Raw genomic sequence first — 21,339 nt, 5'->3', positions numbered from 1 at the left:
TATCAGACGAAGGTGAAATTCACCTTCGTCTCTTTCCACGTCTTTTGTTCTTATTGTTGTATCTTCCATATGCGTTCGGCTGTCGCTGCTCTGGCTTGGGCTCATTGCCCGTTGCGCCCTGACTTGGAAGTGGTTTGGCTTCATTCTCTGTTGCGACTTCGGTGTTAACATGCGCTTCTGTTCGAGGGATTTGCGCTTGCTTTGCTTCTTCTGCTTCGTTAATTCGTTCTGTTTCTTTTGGTTCTTCTTCTTTGCTATTTGGTGTTGATTCCGTTTCTTCTGCTTCGGTGTTTTGTTCTGTTTCTTTAGTTTCATCAATTTGATTGATTTCCGTTTCTTCTGTTTTATTATTGCGTTTGTTCTCTGTTTCTTTTGTTTCGTTGATTTGAATTATTTCCGTTTCTTCTGTTTTATTGCTTTGCTCGTTTTCTGTTTCTTCTTTCGTTTCACCAATTTGACTTATTTCATTTTCTTCTGTAATATTATTATATTTGTTCTCTGTTTCTTTTGTTTCGTTGATTTGATTTATTTCCGTTTCTTCTGTTTTAATGTTTTCTGTTTCTTCTTTAGTTTCACCAATTTGACTTATTTCATTTTCTTCTGTAATATTATTGCATTTGTTATCTGTTTCTTTTGTTTCGTTGATTTGGTTTATTTCCGTTTCTTCTGTTTTAATGTTTTCTGTTTCTTCTTTAGTTTCACCAATTTGATTAATTTCCGTTTCTTCTTTTTTAATGTTTTCTGTTTCTTTTGTTTCGTTGATTTGATTTGTTTCCGTTTCTTCTGTTTTAATGTTTTCTGTTTCTTTAGTTTCATCAATTTGACTTATTTCATTTTCTTCTGTAATATTATTATATTTGTTCTCTGTTTCTTTTGTTTCGTTGATTTGGTTTATTTCCGTTTCTTCTGTTTTAATGTTTTCTGTTTCTTTAGTTTCATCAATTTGATTAATTTCCGTTTCTTCTTTTTTAATGTTTTCTGTTTCTTTTGTTTCGTTGATTTGAATTATTTCCGTTTCTTCTGTTTTAATGTTTTCTGTTTCTTCTTTAGTTTCACCAATTTGACTTATTTCATTTTCTTTTGTTTTATTATTGCATTTGTTATCTGTTTCTTTTGTTTCGTTGATTTGGTTTATTTCCGTTTCTTCTGCTTCGGCGTTTTGTTCTGTTTCTTTAGTTTCATCAATTTGATTAATTTCCGTTTCTTCTGTTTTAATGTTTTCTGTTTCTTCTTTAGTTTCACCAATTTGACTTATTTCATTTTCTTTTGTTTTATTATTGCATTTGTTATCTGTTTCTTTTGTTTCGTTGATTTGGTTTATTTCCGTTTCTTCTGCTTCGGCATTTTGTTCTGTTTCTTTAGTTTCATCAATTTGATTAATTTCCGTTTCTTCTGTTTTAATGTTTTCTGTTTCTTCTTTAGTTTCACCAATTTGACTTATTTCATTTTCTTCTGTAATATTATTATATTTGTTCTCTGTTTCTTTTGTTTCGTTGATTTGATTAATTTCCGTTTCTTCTAATTTGTCATTGCGTTTGTTCTCTGCTTCTTGTTTTGTTTCGTCAATTTGTTCTATTTTTATTTCTTCTTTTTGATTGCTTTTTGTTTCTTCTTTAGTTTCGCGAATTTTGTTTTGTTCAGTTTCAGTTTTCATTTTTTCATTTGATATTTCATTTTCCTTTTTGTGATTTATTTCCATTTTTTCTTTTGACTTCGATGGAATTTCATTTTTTATCATTGAACTAATCAGAAAATCATTTACATTCATTTCGTTCACTTGTTTTTCGTTTTCATTTTTACTTTTCTGTTTTTCTTTGCTAACATTTTCTTTTATTACATTTTGTTCTTTTTGAATGTTTTTATTTTGTAAATTTTCGACTTTAATTTCTTTTTCTTTTTTGTTTACGATTTCTTCGCGTTCGACTTTAGGCGTTTCACTGTTTGCGATTTTGTTTATTTCTTTTCGTTCTTCGGCCGAAAGTGTAACGTTTTTGCGGAGGTTGTCGATCATTATGAAATCGCTACCAACGTCTTCAACGTGCAATTCCTTTGCCATTAGTTTCTCATTCTTTATAACCCTTTTCTTAAGTTTAGTGATTTCTGCTAAAAGTGCTTCGTCAGATTGATCTTTCTGATATTTGATATTAAATTCATTTTCTTTGATTGCCTTTGAAAGTTGTGATATGGAAGAGCTGGACTTTGTACGTGAAGATGTTGTGTTGCTGAAGATAGTGGAAATTATACGAACGAAATTTTTTTGATATATTAAATAATCTTTTTGAAACTCTTCATTCTTCGTCTTCCATTGAATCCTATACGTTTCTTCTTCTTGTACTGCATCGTTATGCTCCTTTTGAAGACTTTTTATTTGATCTTGATTCCCTGATGATGCTTGAAGTTCAAGTAATTTTTGATGGAGTTTGCTGACTTTGTTCCCAGCTAACTTGTGGAGTTTTTCATATTCTTTAATTGCACTGATTTTAGCAGAAAATTCTTGGTGTATTTTATAAAGTTGTTGGAAATCTTTTTGGGAAGATTTTTCGGATTCAACTAAAGAAGCAAGAATATCAGAAATTGCTTGAAATGTTTGTTGTAAAAGTAGAAAATTTTCTTGTTCAAATTTTTGAAATGAATTATTTTGAACAGCATTTCGAAAATAAGTAGATACTAAATTGTCGCTTTCAGTCAGCTTTTGGCATGAGCTAGTTAAGTTATTTCCGCTTGGGAAATTAGTGAATCCGTTGAGAAATTTCTCAACATGAAATTTCAGCATTGAAAAAATGACAAAAATTGAATGGTTTGAAAATCTTTGCGGTTTATTAACGAACTGGTTCTTCAAGAAACCAATTTTTTATGTTTCTTTAATTTGGAGTTTAAAAATTGAAGCCCAAAAGGTGCTGGTACACAGGCGCCGATGCTTTTTGTGAATGTGTCATTTGTATATCAAATAATTTGTTATTTAGATAATTTTATTTTTTATTAGCAACTACTCTATCTTTTTTAATCGTGCTTTCCTCTGTTAGTATTATTTAAGAAACATATATGTTTAATTTGTTTTTCATTGGAAACAAATTTAATATGAAATTCTTTTCTTTGCTTGTTACTTAAATTGTTTAATATCTTGTATAAATATAACAACGCAGGACTTGTTAAATTTCTTATTGAGCAAGAGGGAATTAAGGTTAACTATAGAAATATTTGTGTTTTATTTTTTGTTTATCACAATTATTCGGATTTAAAATAATATTCGGTAATAATTCTAACTATTTGAAAATGCACTTACAAATACAGTTATTAAAAATAATTTCGAAGTAGTAAGATTACTTATTGAACTTGAAGGAATTGATATTAAAATATGCTTAATTTGATATTTGGTTTAATAATTCAAAATTTTGATGTAATATTTAGAAATTATTTTATTTTAAAAACTTATACTTGCACCTAAAAAAGGAAATAACTAAATAGTTAAATTGCTTCTTGAACATGAAGATATTAATTTAAATCCTAAAAGTATTTTATTGTATAATTCAATGTTTTTTAAAATAATTATTTGGAATTCATTTAAATAATTTTATGCGGTACTTATGTTATCAGAAAGAGGTCATAAGGAAATAGTAAAATTGATTCTTGGAAAAAAAAGGAATTGATATCAATGCTAAAAATATTATTTTAAGATTTTTAATAATTGTTTCATTGATTTAATATCAAATCATTCATTGATTTTTAAAAATCTTATAAATTATTTAATAATGCATTTATTATTTCATTGATAAGTGAAAATTTAGTAATATCCAAATTACTTCTTAATCATAAAGGATTTGATATTATTAATATATCGATAGTTGAATATAATGATAAATTTTCTTAGGAATTATCAAATCCAATTCATCTTTTATTTGTCCGAAAGATTTTTTAAGTAAAGTAGAGTCGTGTAAGTGGAAAATTCTATAATGGGATTTTTATATAACTCGAAAATATTAATAAACATAGAGATCAAACCCTATATCACATGTCTTTGAGTGAATTCATTCGTATATTTTTTGGATATTTTTATTTTTTGATTTCAAATATTTATTGCTTATATAAAGTCAATTCAAAAACAGCATTTTCACAAAGAAACATGTTGCCACAACATTTTGTTCATTTTTGTTGATATAACATAATTGTTTAATGTAATAATTATTCAACATAAATTGAAGTTGCTGATGTAATAACATTAAATTCAATTTATTTTCTATTTTTTCAAAATTTACAATAATTTCTTTATTGAAATGCATTATTTTAATTATAACATTATTCAATGATCAAAATTCATCTGATTTTTATTATAAAAGAGTATACATTAATTTCATTAAAATCTTTTTTTCATGTTTTTGTGATATTGAGAAATGTTTTTCAATTCACATGTCGCATCATTATATTGAAATTTGTTGTTGATTAAATGGAAAATTACTCTGAAATGTACGAAAGAATTTTGATAAAATATTATAAATACAAAATATTGTTTGTATTCTATTTAATAGTACTTCAAATTTTAAAATACCATTGTAGAATCATTGTAACAAATCGAAATAATATCATATGAAAAAAAAAAAAAAAAATAATGCATGGAGTAAAATTTTATATAAAAACAATTTCATTTTAACTTTACTATTATTTGACAATAAATGGAATTCCATTGTAATTTTACTACTATTTGATAATAAATAAACCAAAATATTCAATTATATGAAAAATATTTCAATATTCTGAGAATTTCAAAAAAATCAGTAAATTTGCGATTTCAAATTTTTTTTTAAATAAATTACAAAATTATATTCATTAAGGTACCTCTGTAACATATAAAAAATTTGGTTCCTTTTTTGGAAAATTTTTTTTGCTTACACTACTCTCACACCTATATATGCGAAATTGCAGTGGAAAACGGAAATCTTGATTTTGTCTCATTATTTGACAAGTAATGATTCAAATCGTTGCTTCAAAAATGAATTGACCTCAAAAGACAGGAACGGTTTTATTCAATTCAGTGTCACTTTTCAGACATAACGTTCAGAATTTCCAAGTCGGTGTTTTCCATTCCCACACCAATTCGACTCATATTTTCAATACATTCTTCAGGGGTTTTGGCGCATATTCCGTCACTTTCCCGAAGTGCTGCCCCTTGAATTGCCATACGTGCACATAAGAAGGCTGATACAGATGCCATTGCTAATTTCAACGCGCATCCAACTTTTCCTCCATCACAAATCATTCCAGTGACAGAGCCTGTCATATTCCTTATAGCGTGTCCAATCTGTTCGTCGTTACCTCCAAATAATAATGTCATTGCAGCCGAAGACGCAGTCGAGGCTGCGCAAGAACATGTGCACAACGGCGACAATTTCCCAATTTTAATGTTAATATAGCTATTAAGGAGATGACCGAATGCGAGGGCTTGAAGAAATTTCTCATTCGATGTACCTAAGTAGCGAGCTGTTTCACTCAGTGGAATAATAAGGGCAAGCCCTTTGCTACCAGCTCCAGCACTGCTCATAACGGAATGTTGGCATCCATCTAAACGACTTTCAATTGATGATGCAACTTTGAGCATTATAATACTCATAAGACCTTCTCCACTTAGAGCAGTGCCAATGTCGTTCTGAATCGAAGAGGCAATGCCTACGCCAATTTCATTGTTAAGTCCAAAATTTGCAACTTCATCATTCATTTTGACACCATCAAGAAGAAACGACAGTTCTTGTTCTGTGGCAGAGGAGGCAAGAGCGCGGATCTCGCTGATCTTCATAGCGCTAAGTTTATTGATAATTGTATCATCTGATTGTTCTTCAGAAAGTGGTTTTTCGTAAATGGTTTTCCCATTGGATTGTGTAAGAACAATGTTAGTGTGACTGTTAACTATTTTTGAGATACCTGTTCCATATTCTGTGGAAATACAACATGAGACAAAAATTTTCTTTTTTTCTTTGTCAATTTGAACATTAACGAGGCCAGACTCAACAAGTTCCTTGGCTTTGTTTGATATTTCTGGTGTAATTGCTTCAAATATTTGAAGTTTTTTCTCAGGCTGCTTAATATAAGCGCCAAGTGCAGCAGCATACGCAAGGCCGACTTTGTCAAAGCCTGGAATTGCCACTGACATACCATTTTTAAAAATTCCTGGGCTAACAATAACATCTATTCTTTCAACTTTTGCGCCAATTGCTTTAGCGGCATCAGCTGCTGCAATTGCAACGCACACAGGTTCTGTACAGCCAAGTGCAGGAGAAACCTCCTTGTGCAGAAATCTGATCATTTCTTCCTTGGCAAGCATAAAATTTGGACGATATCTTTCAAAAGTTTGATTACGCTCAAATTTGAGAGGCTGTCAAACGATTTAACTTTACGTACGTTCAAATTTTCAATCAAATTTGATTATGTTTACAACGAACGTTTCCCACAAAAATATTGGTGATAAAACAATTCAATCGAGCTTGATCGTTCTTCAACTGGTCCCAAATTTAAATTTTCGCATTAAAGATCATCTGTGATCATTGAGGCATGCTTTGGCTCAAATGTAATGACCTTACAAATCATTTGTTCGCTAACAGTCATAACAGCTCCATGATTTCCAAACATTCCACAATAATTAGGAGCAGAAAAAATGGTAACAAGGTTACGAGATGGTAAATAAGGAAAGTCAAAGCCCGCATTAATTGCTTGGTGTGCACGTACTAATAAATCTAACCCATTTTTTTGTAAAAACTTATATAATGGAGCTTCGCCAAATACATAGCTTGTCCCTCTTTCGTTGTCACTAAAATCTGCTTCAATATTCTCTGGATCTGACCATAATAAATCACATAAAAATCCTGTTTCCGGAATTGTTGTTGGTCTTATGATTTCACGAAGTTGAGAAATGTCATTGAGGTCTGGAGAAATGCCTCCGTGAAGACAAAGAATTCGATTATCAATCATGGCCGATATCGGAAACCACTCAAAAAGGTCATTAAACTCTTTCCATAAGTTTCCATTGTAATAGTTTCTACATTCATCATAAAATCCATATATTCTGTTGATGTTTGGTGATTCATGATTTCCTCGGAGAAGAAAGAAGTTTTCTGGGTATTTAATCTTATAGCATAAAAGAAGGCATATTGTGTTAATGCTTTGTCTTCCACGATCAACATAATCACCAAGAAAAAGATAATTTGTTTTCATTGGGTCTCCACATCTTTTAAATATTCTAAGTAAATCAAAAAATTGCCCATGGACATCACCACATACCACAAGTGGTGGGAGAAGTTCCAAGAAAACTGGCTGAGAAGATATGATAGGTTTTGAATTATTTATAAGGAATAAAATTTCTTTTTTCTTCAGTACAAAAGGATGCTTTGGATTTTTGACGATACCCCATAGCTTTTCTATGCAACCATCGACTGTAATTGGTGCTTTGTTTGGCATTATGGATTTTCAAATAAATTGAATAACGGTTCCATTCAAAATATTTTTTTTCTTCTGAAACCGAAAAAACGATGATTGAATCGAATTTAATCGTCCTAAACAACCAAAGGAAATCCCACTGAAATTTTGAAAGCACTTGAACCACATTTGGACGATAGGATTTTAATTAATTATTCTTTCAAACAAAAACTATATTATATAATTTTTAAATCTTTTATTATTCTTTTGATAAAAGCGTGACAAGTTGATTAGTCCTAATGAAATAATATATACACATTTTAAAATTATTCCTAAGTTCTTTGAAATGACCTAAAAGCACTTGAAAAATGTCAAGAATAACACAACTACTAAAACGCTATCAACCAAATAAACGGTCGTTACCAATTAGAAAATCAATTTTTTTATTTTCCACTTAACAAAATTCAAAGAAATATTATTAAGTATATATATTATATTTAATAAAATTATCTTAACCAAATTTCGATATCTTATTTTTTTATATATATAGAACTAAAAAAAAATTAATATTGGTTTATATAATTTTTTTTTATTTTCATTCTATTTTTGAGTTATACACACCTCAAAGGCAAAAACGGTTTATTTACCATTTTTACCCATAATTTTCAATACATTATAATCGTCACCAATAGTCGCCTACTTTTTTTGATGTCATCTTCCCCTTCTTCTACTTTTAAAACACAGACCAGACGAAAGATATTGGTAATGGCTAAAACATTAGAAAAGGAAAAGAAATCCAAAATGTATTTAAGAAAGTGTGTTTGAATTTTAGTATGAAACTTTAAATCTTGAGCGACCGTTAATGGAATAAAGAAGAATTAATTTACCCATATTGGGATGTCAAAATTCTCCATTCGATTTTTTTTGAGCCTTTGCACAGTTAATATATTGCTTAATTTATGCATATATAACCCAAAAAAAGTGTGATTTGTGTCGGTATTTGATATGTCACCACCAATATATATCAACGATAGTTTTTAGAAACTTTATCATGGCATTAATTTATATAAGAGGAACTCAAACTGAGGAAATGAACATATCCTGCTGAATTTTCTGATTTTTATTCGATTTTTATCATCACATTAATAAAAATCTGCTTTCAAATGGATAAAAAAATGTTCGATCAGAATCGATTTTTTCCATATATATATATATTTTGTGACCAATCTCGATTATTTTTGATGTAGATTATATTTTATAAATGGTAATTCATAAATTTGAAAGCATAATTTTTTCATTCAATTTTTTGCATTTTTTTTCACTTTTTTTAAAATCTTTGTAAAAAATTATATGAAGTGGCGGTGGGTTTTATTTCTAGCTATTATATTAACACATAATATATATATATATATATAATATAAAATTATATTAATTAAAAATGTTTATTTTTGCACAAATGTACTTCTTGAAAAAAATTAAACTTTAATTTTTCGAATTAATAATTAAGAAATAATGAAAGAAGTTAATAAATCATAAATTTTGATTGTGTAAAATAATCTATGATCAATTTGCTTTCTTTCCACATATATGGTTTTTTATAATATACATTCTTTATCGAAAAAATTAAATTTTTAATGGGTGCTTTTTTCTCATTTATTTGATTATAAATAAAAAATTGTGCAATAGTTTTTGAATGGGACTCGACTAACTATAAAGTTTCAGATTAATTATCATCAGGTTTGGCTAAGGATTTGGACTGCAGAATTTCTTTTTATGTGCAACTCTTTTTGCGAAAAGACAAGCACGTATTTTATTCCATTACCTACTTATAATAAATATAATACTTGGAGAATTAGAGCTAATACTAATATTTCAAGTTTTTAAAGCAAAAGGTGGTAATACTATTAGTTTTAATAATAATGGTAATATAACAGTAAACAGTATTAATAATTTATAATATATAATATTAATATATAAAGATATTTTCTAACAGTCCTAATACTTGGTTTCATGATTTGTATGATAATACCAAATGAAAAGATCCTCGATACTGGCATATATTCATTGGTACTAATAATAGATACGTTGTTGTATATCCTATAAAAAATAAAACTGCTAAAGAAATTAATGTTTCATTAAGACGATTTATTAATAAATATCATTCTATTAAATTAACTTCTGATGAAGAACCTGGTTTCATAGAAAAGAATAATATGAAATTATTAGATGATAATAGTGTTTACGTGCATATCATTACTGATAAAAATCACAGTAGTTTAGGTATCATAGATAGATTTATGAGAACTCTTCGTGATATGAATACTACTAGTGAAAAAAGTAAACATGAATCATTTGATCAAAGTATACTTATATAACACCTAAACGAATGAAGAAATTCATTAATATATATAATAATAGTTATCATACTTATATAAGAATGACTCCAAAGAAAATGTTCAATAATTCTAAATTAAAAGAAGAATACATATTCAAATCATTAAAAAATAAAGAAGAACAATATCTTTTGTAAGATATATATTACCACAAGATGATATATTCAATAAAATAAGATATCGTATTAGTAGATCAGCATTAAAAATAGATTATCGTAAAGGACACATGTCAACATCAATTGCTAGAGATGATAATGTAATAATAAAACCTCGTTTTCAGTCAATTTTCGTAGAAGCATCATTACCAGATGATATTAAATGGGCTTCAACAATACCTGGTAAGTGGAATGGAGTTATTACTAAAATATTAAACTCTGATGAAAATAAAAATCGTTATAAAGTTTCTTTTGAAGTACCTTCAGGAAAACCATACACTGATTATATTCCTGTCAGTTATTTACAATCAAATAGACTCGGTGAAATGTCTAATCTTGAAAAAGAATACTTTGGGGTGAATAATAATGAGTGAATGAGTTGTTTATGAATTAATTGTTTATGAATCACTTTATTATATTTTTTTTTATTATGCTTACTTTATTATATTTCTTCTTTATTATGATTACTTTATTATTATATTACTTCTTCATTATGATTACTTCTTTATTATATTACTTCTTTATTATACTTTCTTCTTTATTATGATTACTTCTTTATTATGATTATTTTTTAATGATGTAACTTAGTAACGTAACTCGTTATGGTTACAACTTCATTATACTTTCTTCTTTATAGTTGTTATATTTAACGTTACGTTACGTTACAAGTTACACTATTAATGATAAATCATTTAATAGTTTATTGTTTATATAACAACCTCTACGAGGTCTATTAAAAGATTATTTTTTTAATGTAACTTCTATTAACGTTACATCTAGTAACTATATTATTTACGATAACAAAAAATAATGAAATTATTGGTTATAAAAAAGAAGTTTAACAGGATATTGAAAATCTCTATCAATTTTTCTGCGAAAATGCACAACAATGAATAAATCCTTCAATGATAAATTGGAATCAAATAAAAAATTATGCCTTTGTTTATCACATCCAACCTATAAATCCAGATTATTAGTGCTCAATAAATCATTTTTCTTTTTCACCTAATGGGAAAGCAACAAATATTCAATGTGAAACACTCAAAAAAACTTTAGGTAATAAATTAAAAAATCATAAAATATATGTTCTTGGATTTGCCTTTGATGGTGATAATTGCTATGATTCTAATCATAATTCATTCTTTGGTCAATATGAATGTGTTGCTGAACATTACACAGCTTCAATTGTTGAAATTGCAAAATAAGTATTCTTTTCATATAAAGAGATTTGATAATTTGTATATAATTTAATTAGGAAATAATCCAAAATTCAAGAAAAAGTATGGTCGAAATCAGATCAAATTTCGAAAGATTGTACAGTCAAAATTTCGAAACAAGGGTATTTTTATAATCTCCTACCAATGTTATCCTTAACCTAAAATTATCGTAGAAAAAATATTGCAGGATTTTGAGTTTTAGTATTAAAGTTGTTAAGTAATTTCATTGAAATGAACGCTTCGGTTTGTATTCGACGGTTTCTTTCCAAGACAGAATTTGAGATGAAAACGATTATGTAAATTATACATTGCATTCAATTATAATGACATGATGAATTGACACAAAAGTGTCATTTCATATGGAATTTCAAGCAAAAAGCCAAATTCATGGGAACGAATGGGAAACATTACAATATTTTAAGAATTTAATATTCAATTTAAACAAAGAAAATATCATTCAATCTTCAAAATCAATTATAAGAAATTTTGATGATATTTATCCATTATCTTTTAATATAATTATTGTTAGGATTACATATGCAAAAAATATTCATTTGAATAATTTAAAATATTTTTTGATAATTTAAAACAGCACTTCATATAGCAGTTAGAAATAACAATATAGAAATAGTAAAATTACTTTTAGATAAAGAAGGAATTGATGTTAATGCAATAACTATTCATTTGAATAATTTAGAATATGTTTTATTAATTTGTAATATGTTTTTATAATTTATAATATGTTTTAATAATTTAAAATATGTTTTAATAATTTGAAATATGTTTTAATAATTTATATTATGTTTTAATAATTTGAAATATGTTTTAATAATTTGAAACAGCACTTCATATAGCAGTTAGAAATAATAGTATAGAAATCGTAAAATTACTTTTAGATAAAGAAGGAATTGATGTTAATGCAAAAAATATTCATTTGAATAATTTTATATATGTTTTAATAATTTGAAATATGTTTTAATAATTTGAAATATGTTTTAATAATTTGTAATATGTTTTAATAATTTTATATATGTTTTAATAATTTGGAATATGTTTTAATAATTTAGATTATGTTTTAATAATTTTATATATGTTTTAATAATTTGAAATATGTTTTAATAATTTGAAATATGTTTTAATAATTTGAAACAGCACTTCATATAGCAGTTAGAAATAATAGTATAGAAATCGTAAAATTACTTTTAGATAAAGAAGGAATTGATGTTAATGCAAAAAATATTCATTTGAATAATTTTATATATGTTTTAATAATTTGAAATATGTTTTAATAATTTGTAATATGTTTTAATAATTTGTAATATGTTTTAATAATTTGGAATATGTTTTAATAATTTGGAATATGTTTTAATAATTTAGATTATGTTTTAATAATTTGTAATATGTTTTAATAATTTGAAACAGCACTTCATATAGCAGTTAGAAATAATAATATAGAAATCGTAAAATTACTTTTAGATAAAGGAATTGATGTTAATGAAAAAGATATTTATTTAAATAATTTGTAATATGTTTTAATAATTTATAATATGTTTTAATAATTTGGAATATGTTTTGATAATTTATAATATGTTTTAATAATTTGAAATATGTTTTAATAATTTATAATATGTTTTAATAATTTGAAATATGTTTTAATAATTTGAAATATGTTTTAATAATTTAGAATATGTTTTAATAATTTGAAATATGTTTTAATAATTTGAAATATGTTTTAATAATTTATAATATGTTTTAATAATTTGAAATATGTTTTAATAATTTGAAATATGTTTTAATAATTTGAAATATGTTTTAATAATTTTATATATGTTTTAATAATTTGAAATATGTTTTAATAATTTGAAATATGTTTTAACAACTTGAAACAGCACTTCATGTAGCAGTTAGAAATAATAATATAGAAATAGTAAAATTACTTTTAGATAAAGAAGGAATTGATGTTAATGCAACAAATATTCATTTTAATAATTTAAAATATGTTTTAATAATTTGAAACAGCACTTCATATAGCAGTTAGAAATAATAATATAGAAATCGTAAAATTACTTTTAGATAAAGGAATTGATGTTAATACAAAAAATATTCATCTTAATAATTTAAAATATGTTTTAATAATTTGAAACAGCACTTCATATAGCAGTTAGAAATAATAATATAGAAATAATAAAATTACATCGGAACAAAAATTCTAATTGTATCCTTATATGAACATTAAATCTTTATTTCCAATTGGAAATTAGAAATTGAAATACAACATATATTTTTAATCGATTTTATTGAGCTCATAGGAACTTAATGGTACCACTACAATTAAAAAAATACGCGATCGACAATTAATATGATGCATAGCACAATTCAATTCTCTAAAAGTTATATGTCCAGAATCTATCATTGGATTTTGTTTAGTTCACATCCAATGAAACCTTGATACTCTTCATGATATGGAGATCATATTTGCAAATATTTTTCAAAATGAGATTAAATATGAATTATTGTGATGTTTTCATAAATTTGCTTGAGAATAAATGTAAAGAAAAAAATCAAATGGAAGAGATCTATTATCAAATTTGATTAAGCTTTGAGAGCATTGGCTTCCATTAGATTCGGCTCTTCAAGGGGTATCTGAAAAATGTATAAATACATCATGTGTAGAAAATATTTTTCTCACTATTTAACAAATCACCAATATTCACAGATGACTTAATAGAGAGATTAAATAATCTTGCACATGTTTTGATTGTTCAATCAATAAGTCATTCATTAACCAATCATTTTGCACATATCCCGCTATTAAAGAAAGAAGACATAAATATGATTTAAGAAATATTTGCAAATACTCTGACTGATGAGTATTTAAAGGAACAAATTGAGATTAATAAACCTACAGTTTGTTGGTTTATTCTCCGGAGAATGGTGCCATCATTAGGCATGTGATTTGAATGTTGGCGCTTTTCATCCGTTAATATAATAAATACAGGAAAATATGCAGTTGCAGGTGGAAATGAAGAAATTATTCATTTGTGTAAACAAAATCATTCACCATTTGAAGATATATATGAAACAGCAATTGAATTTCATCAAAATGATATCTTTAAATATATTTATGAAAATAAATTAGAAAAAACACAGTTAATACTAAAACAGATATATCTGATAATGAAACAAATGATTTGGTAAGTTTTCGTATTAAAAAAGATAATTTTGATATTCTAAAATATTTTGAAGAAAAAGGAATAATGTCAATACTGATCATATAAATGAATCATCAAGAAATGGAAATTTTTATCATGTTAAATGTTTCCTTCAAAATAATCAAATTCCAAAATCGCTGAAGTAAAATAGTACTCACATTTTTACAAACTTTTTTACAAGATATGGAAACAAGCAAAAATACCTTTCGCAACGCTTGACCTTCAACACGCAAATATTCACAAATCAAAAGCGATGTGTTCAAAATGTTTTCCTTTGCTGAATTGAGTTAAGTGGAAATGTTTTCCTTTGCTGAATTGAGTTAAGTGGAAATGTTTTCCTTTGCTGAATTGAGTTAAGTGGAAATGTTATCCTTTGCTGAATTGAGTTAAGTGGAAATGTTTCCTTTGCTGAATTGAGTTAAGTGGAAATGTTTTCCTTTGCTGAATTGAGTTAAGTGGAAATGTTATCCTTTGCTGAATTGAGTTAAGTGGAAATGTTTTCCTTTGCTGAATTGAGTTAAGTGGAAATGTTTTCCTTTGATGAATTGAGTTAAGTGGAAATGTTATCCTTTGCTGAATTGAGTTAAGTGGAAATGTTATCCTTTGCTGAATTGAGTTAAGTGGAAATGTTTTCCTTTGCTGAATTGAGTTAAGTGGAAATGTATGTCCTCCATTAATTTTGTCACTTGAAAATCCTTTTTCGAACATGTACAATATTTTATTAACAAACAGTTTATTTATTTCTCTTTTTGTTCGCTTTCGAATTCCTCCTGCCAAATTTCCAAATTGGATTCAATCTGCTTAACGTTCACCTCCAATTGGGGCAGTGCCCTTGCTGCTGTTCGATAGAGTGGCAAGCAAACGAAGTTATAGAAACTGATTTGGCTCTTTGGCTTATCGTTGTGCTCCCTATCGTTCAGTGGCGAAGTTAGCTCCATACCGTTCTCCAGCTCCAAGTCTCCTTGGCGAAAGAACTCTTCGCACAACACGTCGCACCATTTGTCTGCCAGCTCGAAAGGCCTTGAAACGTTTGATATATCACCGCATTTCAAAATGATTTTCATTATCATCAATTTATGTTCTTCATTTCCCGAAATGTCCAATTTCCCTTTATCGAGTTCAGCGTTTGCTAATTTCAACAAGTTAAAGTGTTTCGACATATCCGTGTACAATATCAATTGTATTATCAATGTCCAAATTCGTTTATATTCTTCCGGATTCAACTTATGGAATACATTACATTCTTCTTTCGATATAATTCGGATCGATACAGTGCAATGATGTGTCTCCATAACACTTTGGTTCTTGAACAAGATGCCCAATGGCGTTTCTGCCTTCTCGTTGAACACATTTGTGAATCCTTCGTGATTAGCGTCGTGACATATCGCAGCTATTATTAGTCCCAACAAGTCAAACTTCGTTAATAACTTATCGATTCCAGTTATCTTAATTTGATATGTAACAAATTGTGTAACATCAACAGCATGACGCCAATTATGATATGGCACTTTGTTATAAGTGTTAGAAATTTCATATATGAAATGATAAAACGTTTCGTTGCTAATTTCGAACTCCTTAAATAAGTTGAAATGATCCATAATCGCCCATAACACTTTGAACAAGCCAATGCCATCCCATTGAGGTGCATCGAAGTTAATGGTAAAGATAATCGGTAATCGTTCTTTCGATATTTGTAACTTCTGTGGGATGTCATAATGTCGACGTTCTTCTTTAGAGATCCATTTCTTCATTGTCGCTTCGATTTGTCCATACTTCGCTATGTCTTCAAGTTGATTCTTTTCTAATAGTATCGCAGCAAATATCGAAAAGCATTCGAGTAACTTTAAGTCTTCATTCAGAAAGATGTAATTACATTTTAACTCCATAACACCAATGATCTTTTGATCATTAGTTAATAATGGAAAACAACAAACACTCGGATCATTGTTATTAACAATATTAGTGATATCATTGTTCGAATCAATGGATAATACACTTGAAACTCGTGATAACTTGGACCGATTATTACTATTACTTTCTTCGAGTTTATGTTTGTCTTGATTCTCAATAAAAATTTTGGGCTTTTGTAACTTAATGACTTCTTCGGCATATTCATAGTTGGTACCACTGACATCTTCGCCAATGTTTAAGAGGATTGTGATGGTGTCCGTGTCTAAATCTCGAGAATATATCGTGGCTCGGATCGCTTGAATAACATTCATAGTGTTGGTTAGAACTTCTTTTAACATGTTTTGGATCGTTTTGGAGTTGGTAATGGCGCTGCCCATTTGTGCAAAGATTCGTAATTGTCGTGTGAGATTTAAGGAGGTAGTGTATAGTTTGGCATTGTCTAAGGAAATACCACAAAAGACATTGAAGGCCATCATTACTTTGATGTCTTCTTCATCAAATGCTGAACCATCAATTCGATTGATCATTTCAGTAACTCCTGTAATATCACCTCGATTATTAAATATCGGTACTGACAAGATTGTCTTGGTCTTGAAGCCAGTTTCTAAGTCAACTTTGTTACTAAATCTTGGATCTGAATATGCATCATTAATGTTAATTACCGATCCAGTAGTAGCTGTGACACCTGCTATACCCATGTTTATAGGTATTGTTATAGAATGATCTAATCCTCCATGAAAATTAGTCACAAGTGATTGTTTTGTATTATCAACTAAAAATAATGAACATCGTTCAGTATGCATTAATGAACATGCTCGATCCATTATAGTTGGTATTAATGAATCAATATCTAATTTTTCAGATAAGATTTCTGCAACTTCTAATAAGGCTTTAAGTCGAAGAGCAAAATTTTGTGAATCTTTGTTTGATTTTGACTGCGTTAACGCTGAAAAAATTAACGGCGATAAATGTGAAAGACGAATTGAGTCAACATAACTAAATGAACGTTGTGTTTGTTTGCCAAAAAGAAATATAAAATGTTTGGTTTCATTATATATGACCATAGAACTTAAAAATGATTCTGATGTTTCAGATGTACATCCTGGAAGACTTCGAATGTCAGTAATAGAATATGTTTTACTGGTTTGGGTTCGAATTAGTTGTTCAATGTATGTGTCTGATTCAGATTTGATTAGACCTGTTTTAGTAATTTGAGTTATTTCATTTGTTGTAAGATCTTGAACCCAAAATTGAATGTAGCGACATTTAAACATATGCTTAAGCTTTTGTTCAACTTGATTATATGTTTCAGTAACATCATTAATATTTGTTAATAATGGTATTGAATGATGTTTTAAAATTAAATGTGAAAGTTGCATAAAACCTTCAGATAAAAATTTGATTTCTTCTTCATTGTTGAATGTAAATGGTGTTGAACGAGATACTTGAACAACTCCAAAAACTTTATCATTTTTAGTTAAAAGTGGAATATACATTGAAGGTGTTTTCCCATGATCAATAGCTCTGCAATAACGTGGATGTTCAATTGGCTTAGATATATTTTTAATTTTCTTAGATTGAAATGTATCACCAACAATTCCTGTACTAATACCAATCGATTTTCCTAAAGTTGGAGATACAAGTGCGTTTACTTTTTGATTGCATACCCATAAAATACATTTTTTTGAATCAAGTAATTTTGAAAAAGAATTCTCTATTGCTACATGAATTGGATCTGTCCTTAAAGAAGAAAGCATTTCACTAAATATTTCATGCTTATTTTTAGTTTGAACTTCTTGAATAGGATTTAATGGATTTAATTTAGTTCGTAATGGCATAGACTTCCGAAATGAACCTTTGGATGAAGATGTATAGAGGCCACTTACATGTGGTATTATTTGTGGCGGCGAAGGAGAACGAGTTCCATGGATCATTTCAATCAATTTTTAAAAAATACGTTTTGATAAATTTACAAAATATTTTTTGTGTAATCTTAACATGCTATTGAATACTTTACATTTGTAAATTCGTTAGAAAATCGATTTTGTTCGTTTCTGACATACTTTTTGACATGTTTATATGCTTTTGAACAAAATGATATGTTCCGGACTAGAAAAAGAAGATTTTATTATAAAGGAACTTGTATTAACTAAATTATCCAAGTGCCTTTGAACTAAGAATCTTTTTTTTAAGAATTTCTTCATGAATGAATTATCATGATTAAAACCTCATGTGATTTTTGTCAAAACAAAGTTTATGCTAAATTATAAAATTACCACAAATAATTATCGGCGTAACTAATTTTTTGAGCTATTTTTTGATCTTCTAATACTTGTTTCATCATATTCAACTGTTGGATATGTATAAGGATGAAAAATAGCTATTTCAGCGATATCTCATCAATTGATCCATTTCGGTAAATTTACTATTAATTAAAATCTACATAATCACTTTCTAATGTTGCATGATGTATTTCAAATAAATCACATGCATTTTTACTCCATGGTGGTAATGTTACATCGTTAATTTTAATTCCATCTGATTTTATTCCTAACTTCGAAGTTATTCATTAATTAAAATTTAGGATTTAAAATCGTTCACCATCAATATAGTAAGTTTGAGTATATCCTTGTATTAGATATCTATTGATTTATTGTGGATCTAGAGCAAAAGTTTCAAATCAGAGTTCCACATCAATAGATATTATTAATATTCATATAATATTATGTTAAAATGCGTAACAATGTCGACCGTTAATACCGACACATATCTATAAACTATACAAAAATATGTAGAAATTTGTATTGTAAAAAACACACCTGTACCCACAGTATGTATGTGGAAAGAAAGCAAATTGGTCATAGATTATTTTACACTGTTGTGTACGGAAATTCTCAAAAATCATTCAATTTATGAGTTAACTATTCAATTTAAAATTTTTACTCTATCGTACTAGCGACCGTTAGAGGCTGAAGGAAGACCATTGTTGAAGCAGCAAATGCAGATCAAATTTAATTTGGCAATTCAGCGCTGAATCTCATAAATACAATGAAGAATATTTTTTATCTATTATAGATGATAATTTTATATAATACAATACAATTTTTAATAAATCAGAATTCTCTCTGGAGAGTTTGTAACAAAATAAATAATATAAAGTATAATTTATGAATTCCTTGAAAAAGTGTTCTTCAAAATATTTTAGCAGAAGTTAAAAGCATACAGTGATACAAAAAATGTGAAAATTTAGTGAAAAGAACTGGAGATTCTTGTGGACCACCCCAAAACCGTTAACAATCGGAATACACATGAAACTTTTATACAAGGTGTAAAATAGAATACAACAATATCTTACACACAAAAAGTTGAAGGGTTCATTAATCCATTTGTTTCATATGAGACAAAACGAGTATACAACTATACAACAAATTTTTTCATGCAAGAGCCGAAGGCGCGAGCGGTTGTGATCGTATTTCACTGAAAAAGCCGGGCTTTTTCAGTGAAATACGATCACAACCGCAGGGGTGGGTTGGAATGTGATTGAATAGTTTACATCGAAATTGAATGATTTTTGAGAATTTCCGTACAGTACATAGATTATTTTACACAATGAAAATTCATGATTTATTTACTTCTTTCATTATTTCTTAATTATTGATTCGAAAAATTAAAGTTTAATTTTCTTCAAGAAGTACATTTGTGCAAAAATAAACATTTTTAATTAATATAATTTTATATTATATATATATAATTTAATATTTATTGTGTGTTAATATTATAGCAAGAAATAAAACCCACCGCCACTTCATATAATTTTTTACAAAGATTTTTAAAAAAGTGAGAAAAAAATGCAAAAAATTGAATGAAAAAATTATTGGTTTCATACCAAAATTCAAACACACTTTCTTAAATACATTTTGGATTTCTTTTCTTTTTCTAATGTTTTAGCCATTTCCAATATCTTTCGCCTGGTCTGTGTTTTAAAAGTAGAAGAAGGGGAAGATGACATCAAAAAAAGTAGGCGACTATTGGTGACGATTATAATGTATTGAAAATTATGGGTAAAAATGGTAAATAAACCGTTTTTTCCTTTGTGTGTATACTGGCAAATTGCATGATTTTTATGCTAAAATTGCATGAAACCATGATTTTTTTATAGATTTAAATTTTATTTTTTTGAAAATAAATTCCTTTGATAATTTAAATTTATTATCTCTACCGTATAGAAATTTTTTTATATTAAAAGCAAAAATTTCGAAAACTATTTTTTTGGCAAGATATTGCAAAGACAGATTTTTGAATTTTTGCTCTGGTCTATAGATATTGAAAATGCTGTATAACTCAAAAACAGAATGGAAATAAAAAAGAAATTATATAAACCAATATTAATTTTTTTTTAGTTCTATGGGTATTTTTAGTCGGCCAGTGTGATTTTTACTTGTCCGGGACTGTATTTTAATTTTTATAAATATTTGATGTTAGTGTATTGAAAAATTTTTCGATAGATTTCATTTATATTTTATATTTATTATAAACATATTTTGTTAAACTTATTTCGTGATTTATACTCTATTTTATTTTATACGCACAAAATCAAAATATTTCCATTTTATTTGTTTCTCATTTGGTCTTCTTCCGAACGATTATTTTTGATTTAAATCCAATTGAAATTTATTTCCATTTTACATAATGAGAATCATCAATTGCACCACCCTAATAAGAAAATTATAAATCAGATATTTTTATTGTTGCTGAATCGATTTTTTATTCAAATTGGTTGCATAAATTTATCATCATAATTCAATTTTAAATTTTATCTAAGAATTATCCAGATAAGGTCTAATGGAATAGAATCCTTCATAAGTAAATATTTAAAACATTTAATTGAAGAAAAAAATGCTGCATAATCAATTAATGAAATATTATCTTTATTAATGAATGAACAACTTTCATAAAGTGATTATGGAATTATTTGATCAAAATCAAAATTATTTTGTGATGATATTTCTTGAAGTTTTTCTATTTCATCATTTCGAATTATTTTTGCAATTTC

At 27.3% G+C, this 21,339-nt stretch overlaps 4 protein-coding genes across 4 annotated transcripts; all 4 read right to left on the bottom strand.

Moving 5' to 3' along the window:
* Positions 1-19: 19 nt before the first annotated feature.
* Positions 20-2,773, bottom strand: GO595_003542 (uncharacterized protein; the record flags this gene model as incomplete). The annotated part of the gene is made up of 1 exon (XM_067916574.1): positions 20-2,773. The coding sequence occupies one exon, from the start codon at positions 2,771-2,773 to the stop codon at positions 20-22; it is 2,754 nt and encodes a 917-aa protein (XP_067776289.1).
* A 2,256-nt stretch (positions 2,774-5,029) lies between these two features.
* On the bottom strand, positions 5,030-6,310 carry GO595_003541 (serine dehydratase subunit alpha family protein; the record flags this gene model as incomplete). Its single annotated transcript, XM_067916573.1, has 1 exon — positions 5,030-6,310. One exon carries the CDS (start codon positions 6,308-6,310, stop codon positions 5,030-5,032), a length of 1,281 nt encoding a protein of 426 aa, XP_067776288.1.
* Positions 6,311-6,510: 200 nt separating this feature from the next.
* Positions 6,511-7,440, bottom strand: GO595_003540 (serine/threonine phosophatase PP1; the record flags this gene model as incomplete). The annotated part of the gene is made up of 1 exon (XM_067916572.1): positions 6,511-7,440. The coding sequence occupies one exon, from the start codon at positions 7,438-7,440 to the stop codon at positions 6,511-6,513; it is 930 nt and encodes a 309-aa protein (XP_067776287.1).
* A 7,672-nt stretch (positions 7,441-15,112) lies between these two features.
* On the bottom strand, positions 15,113-18,220 carry GO595_003539 (3'5'-cyclic nucleotide phosphodiesterase family protein; the record flags this gene model as incomplete). Its single annotated transcript, XM_067916571.1, has 1 exon — positions 15,113-18,220. The coding sequence occupies one exon, from the start codon at positions 18,218-18,220 to the stop codon at positions 15,113-15,115; it is 3,108 nt and encodes a 1,035-aa protein (XP_067776286.1).
* Positions 18,221-21,339: the final 3,119 nt, after the last annotated feature.

This window comes from Histomonas meleagridis (assembly GCF_020186115.1).
Source record: "Histomonas meleagridis strain 2922-C6/04-10x chromosome Unknown contig_206, whole genome shotgun sequence".
Lineage (NCBI taxonomy): Eukaryota > Parabasalia > Tritrichomonadida > Dientamoebidae > Histomonas > Histomonas meleagridis.
Note: the sequence above shows the minus strand (reverse complement) of the source record. Positions and strands in the feature narration are given on the sequence as shown.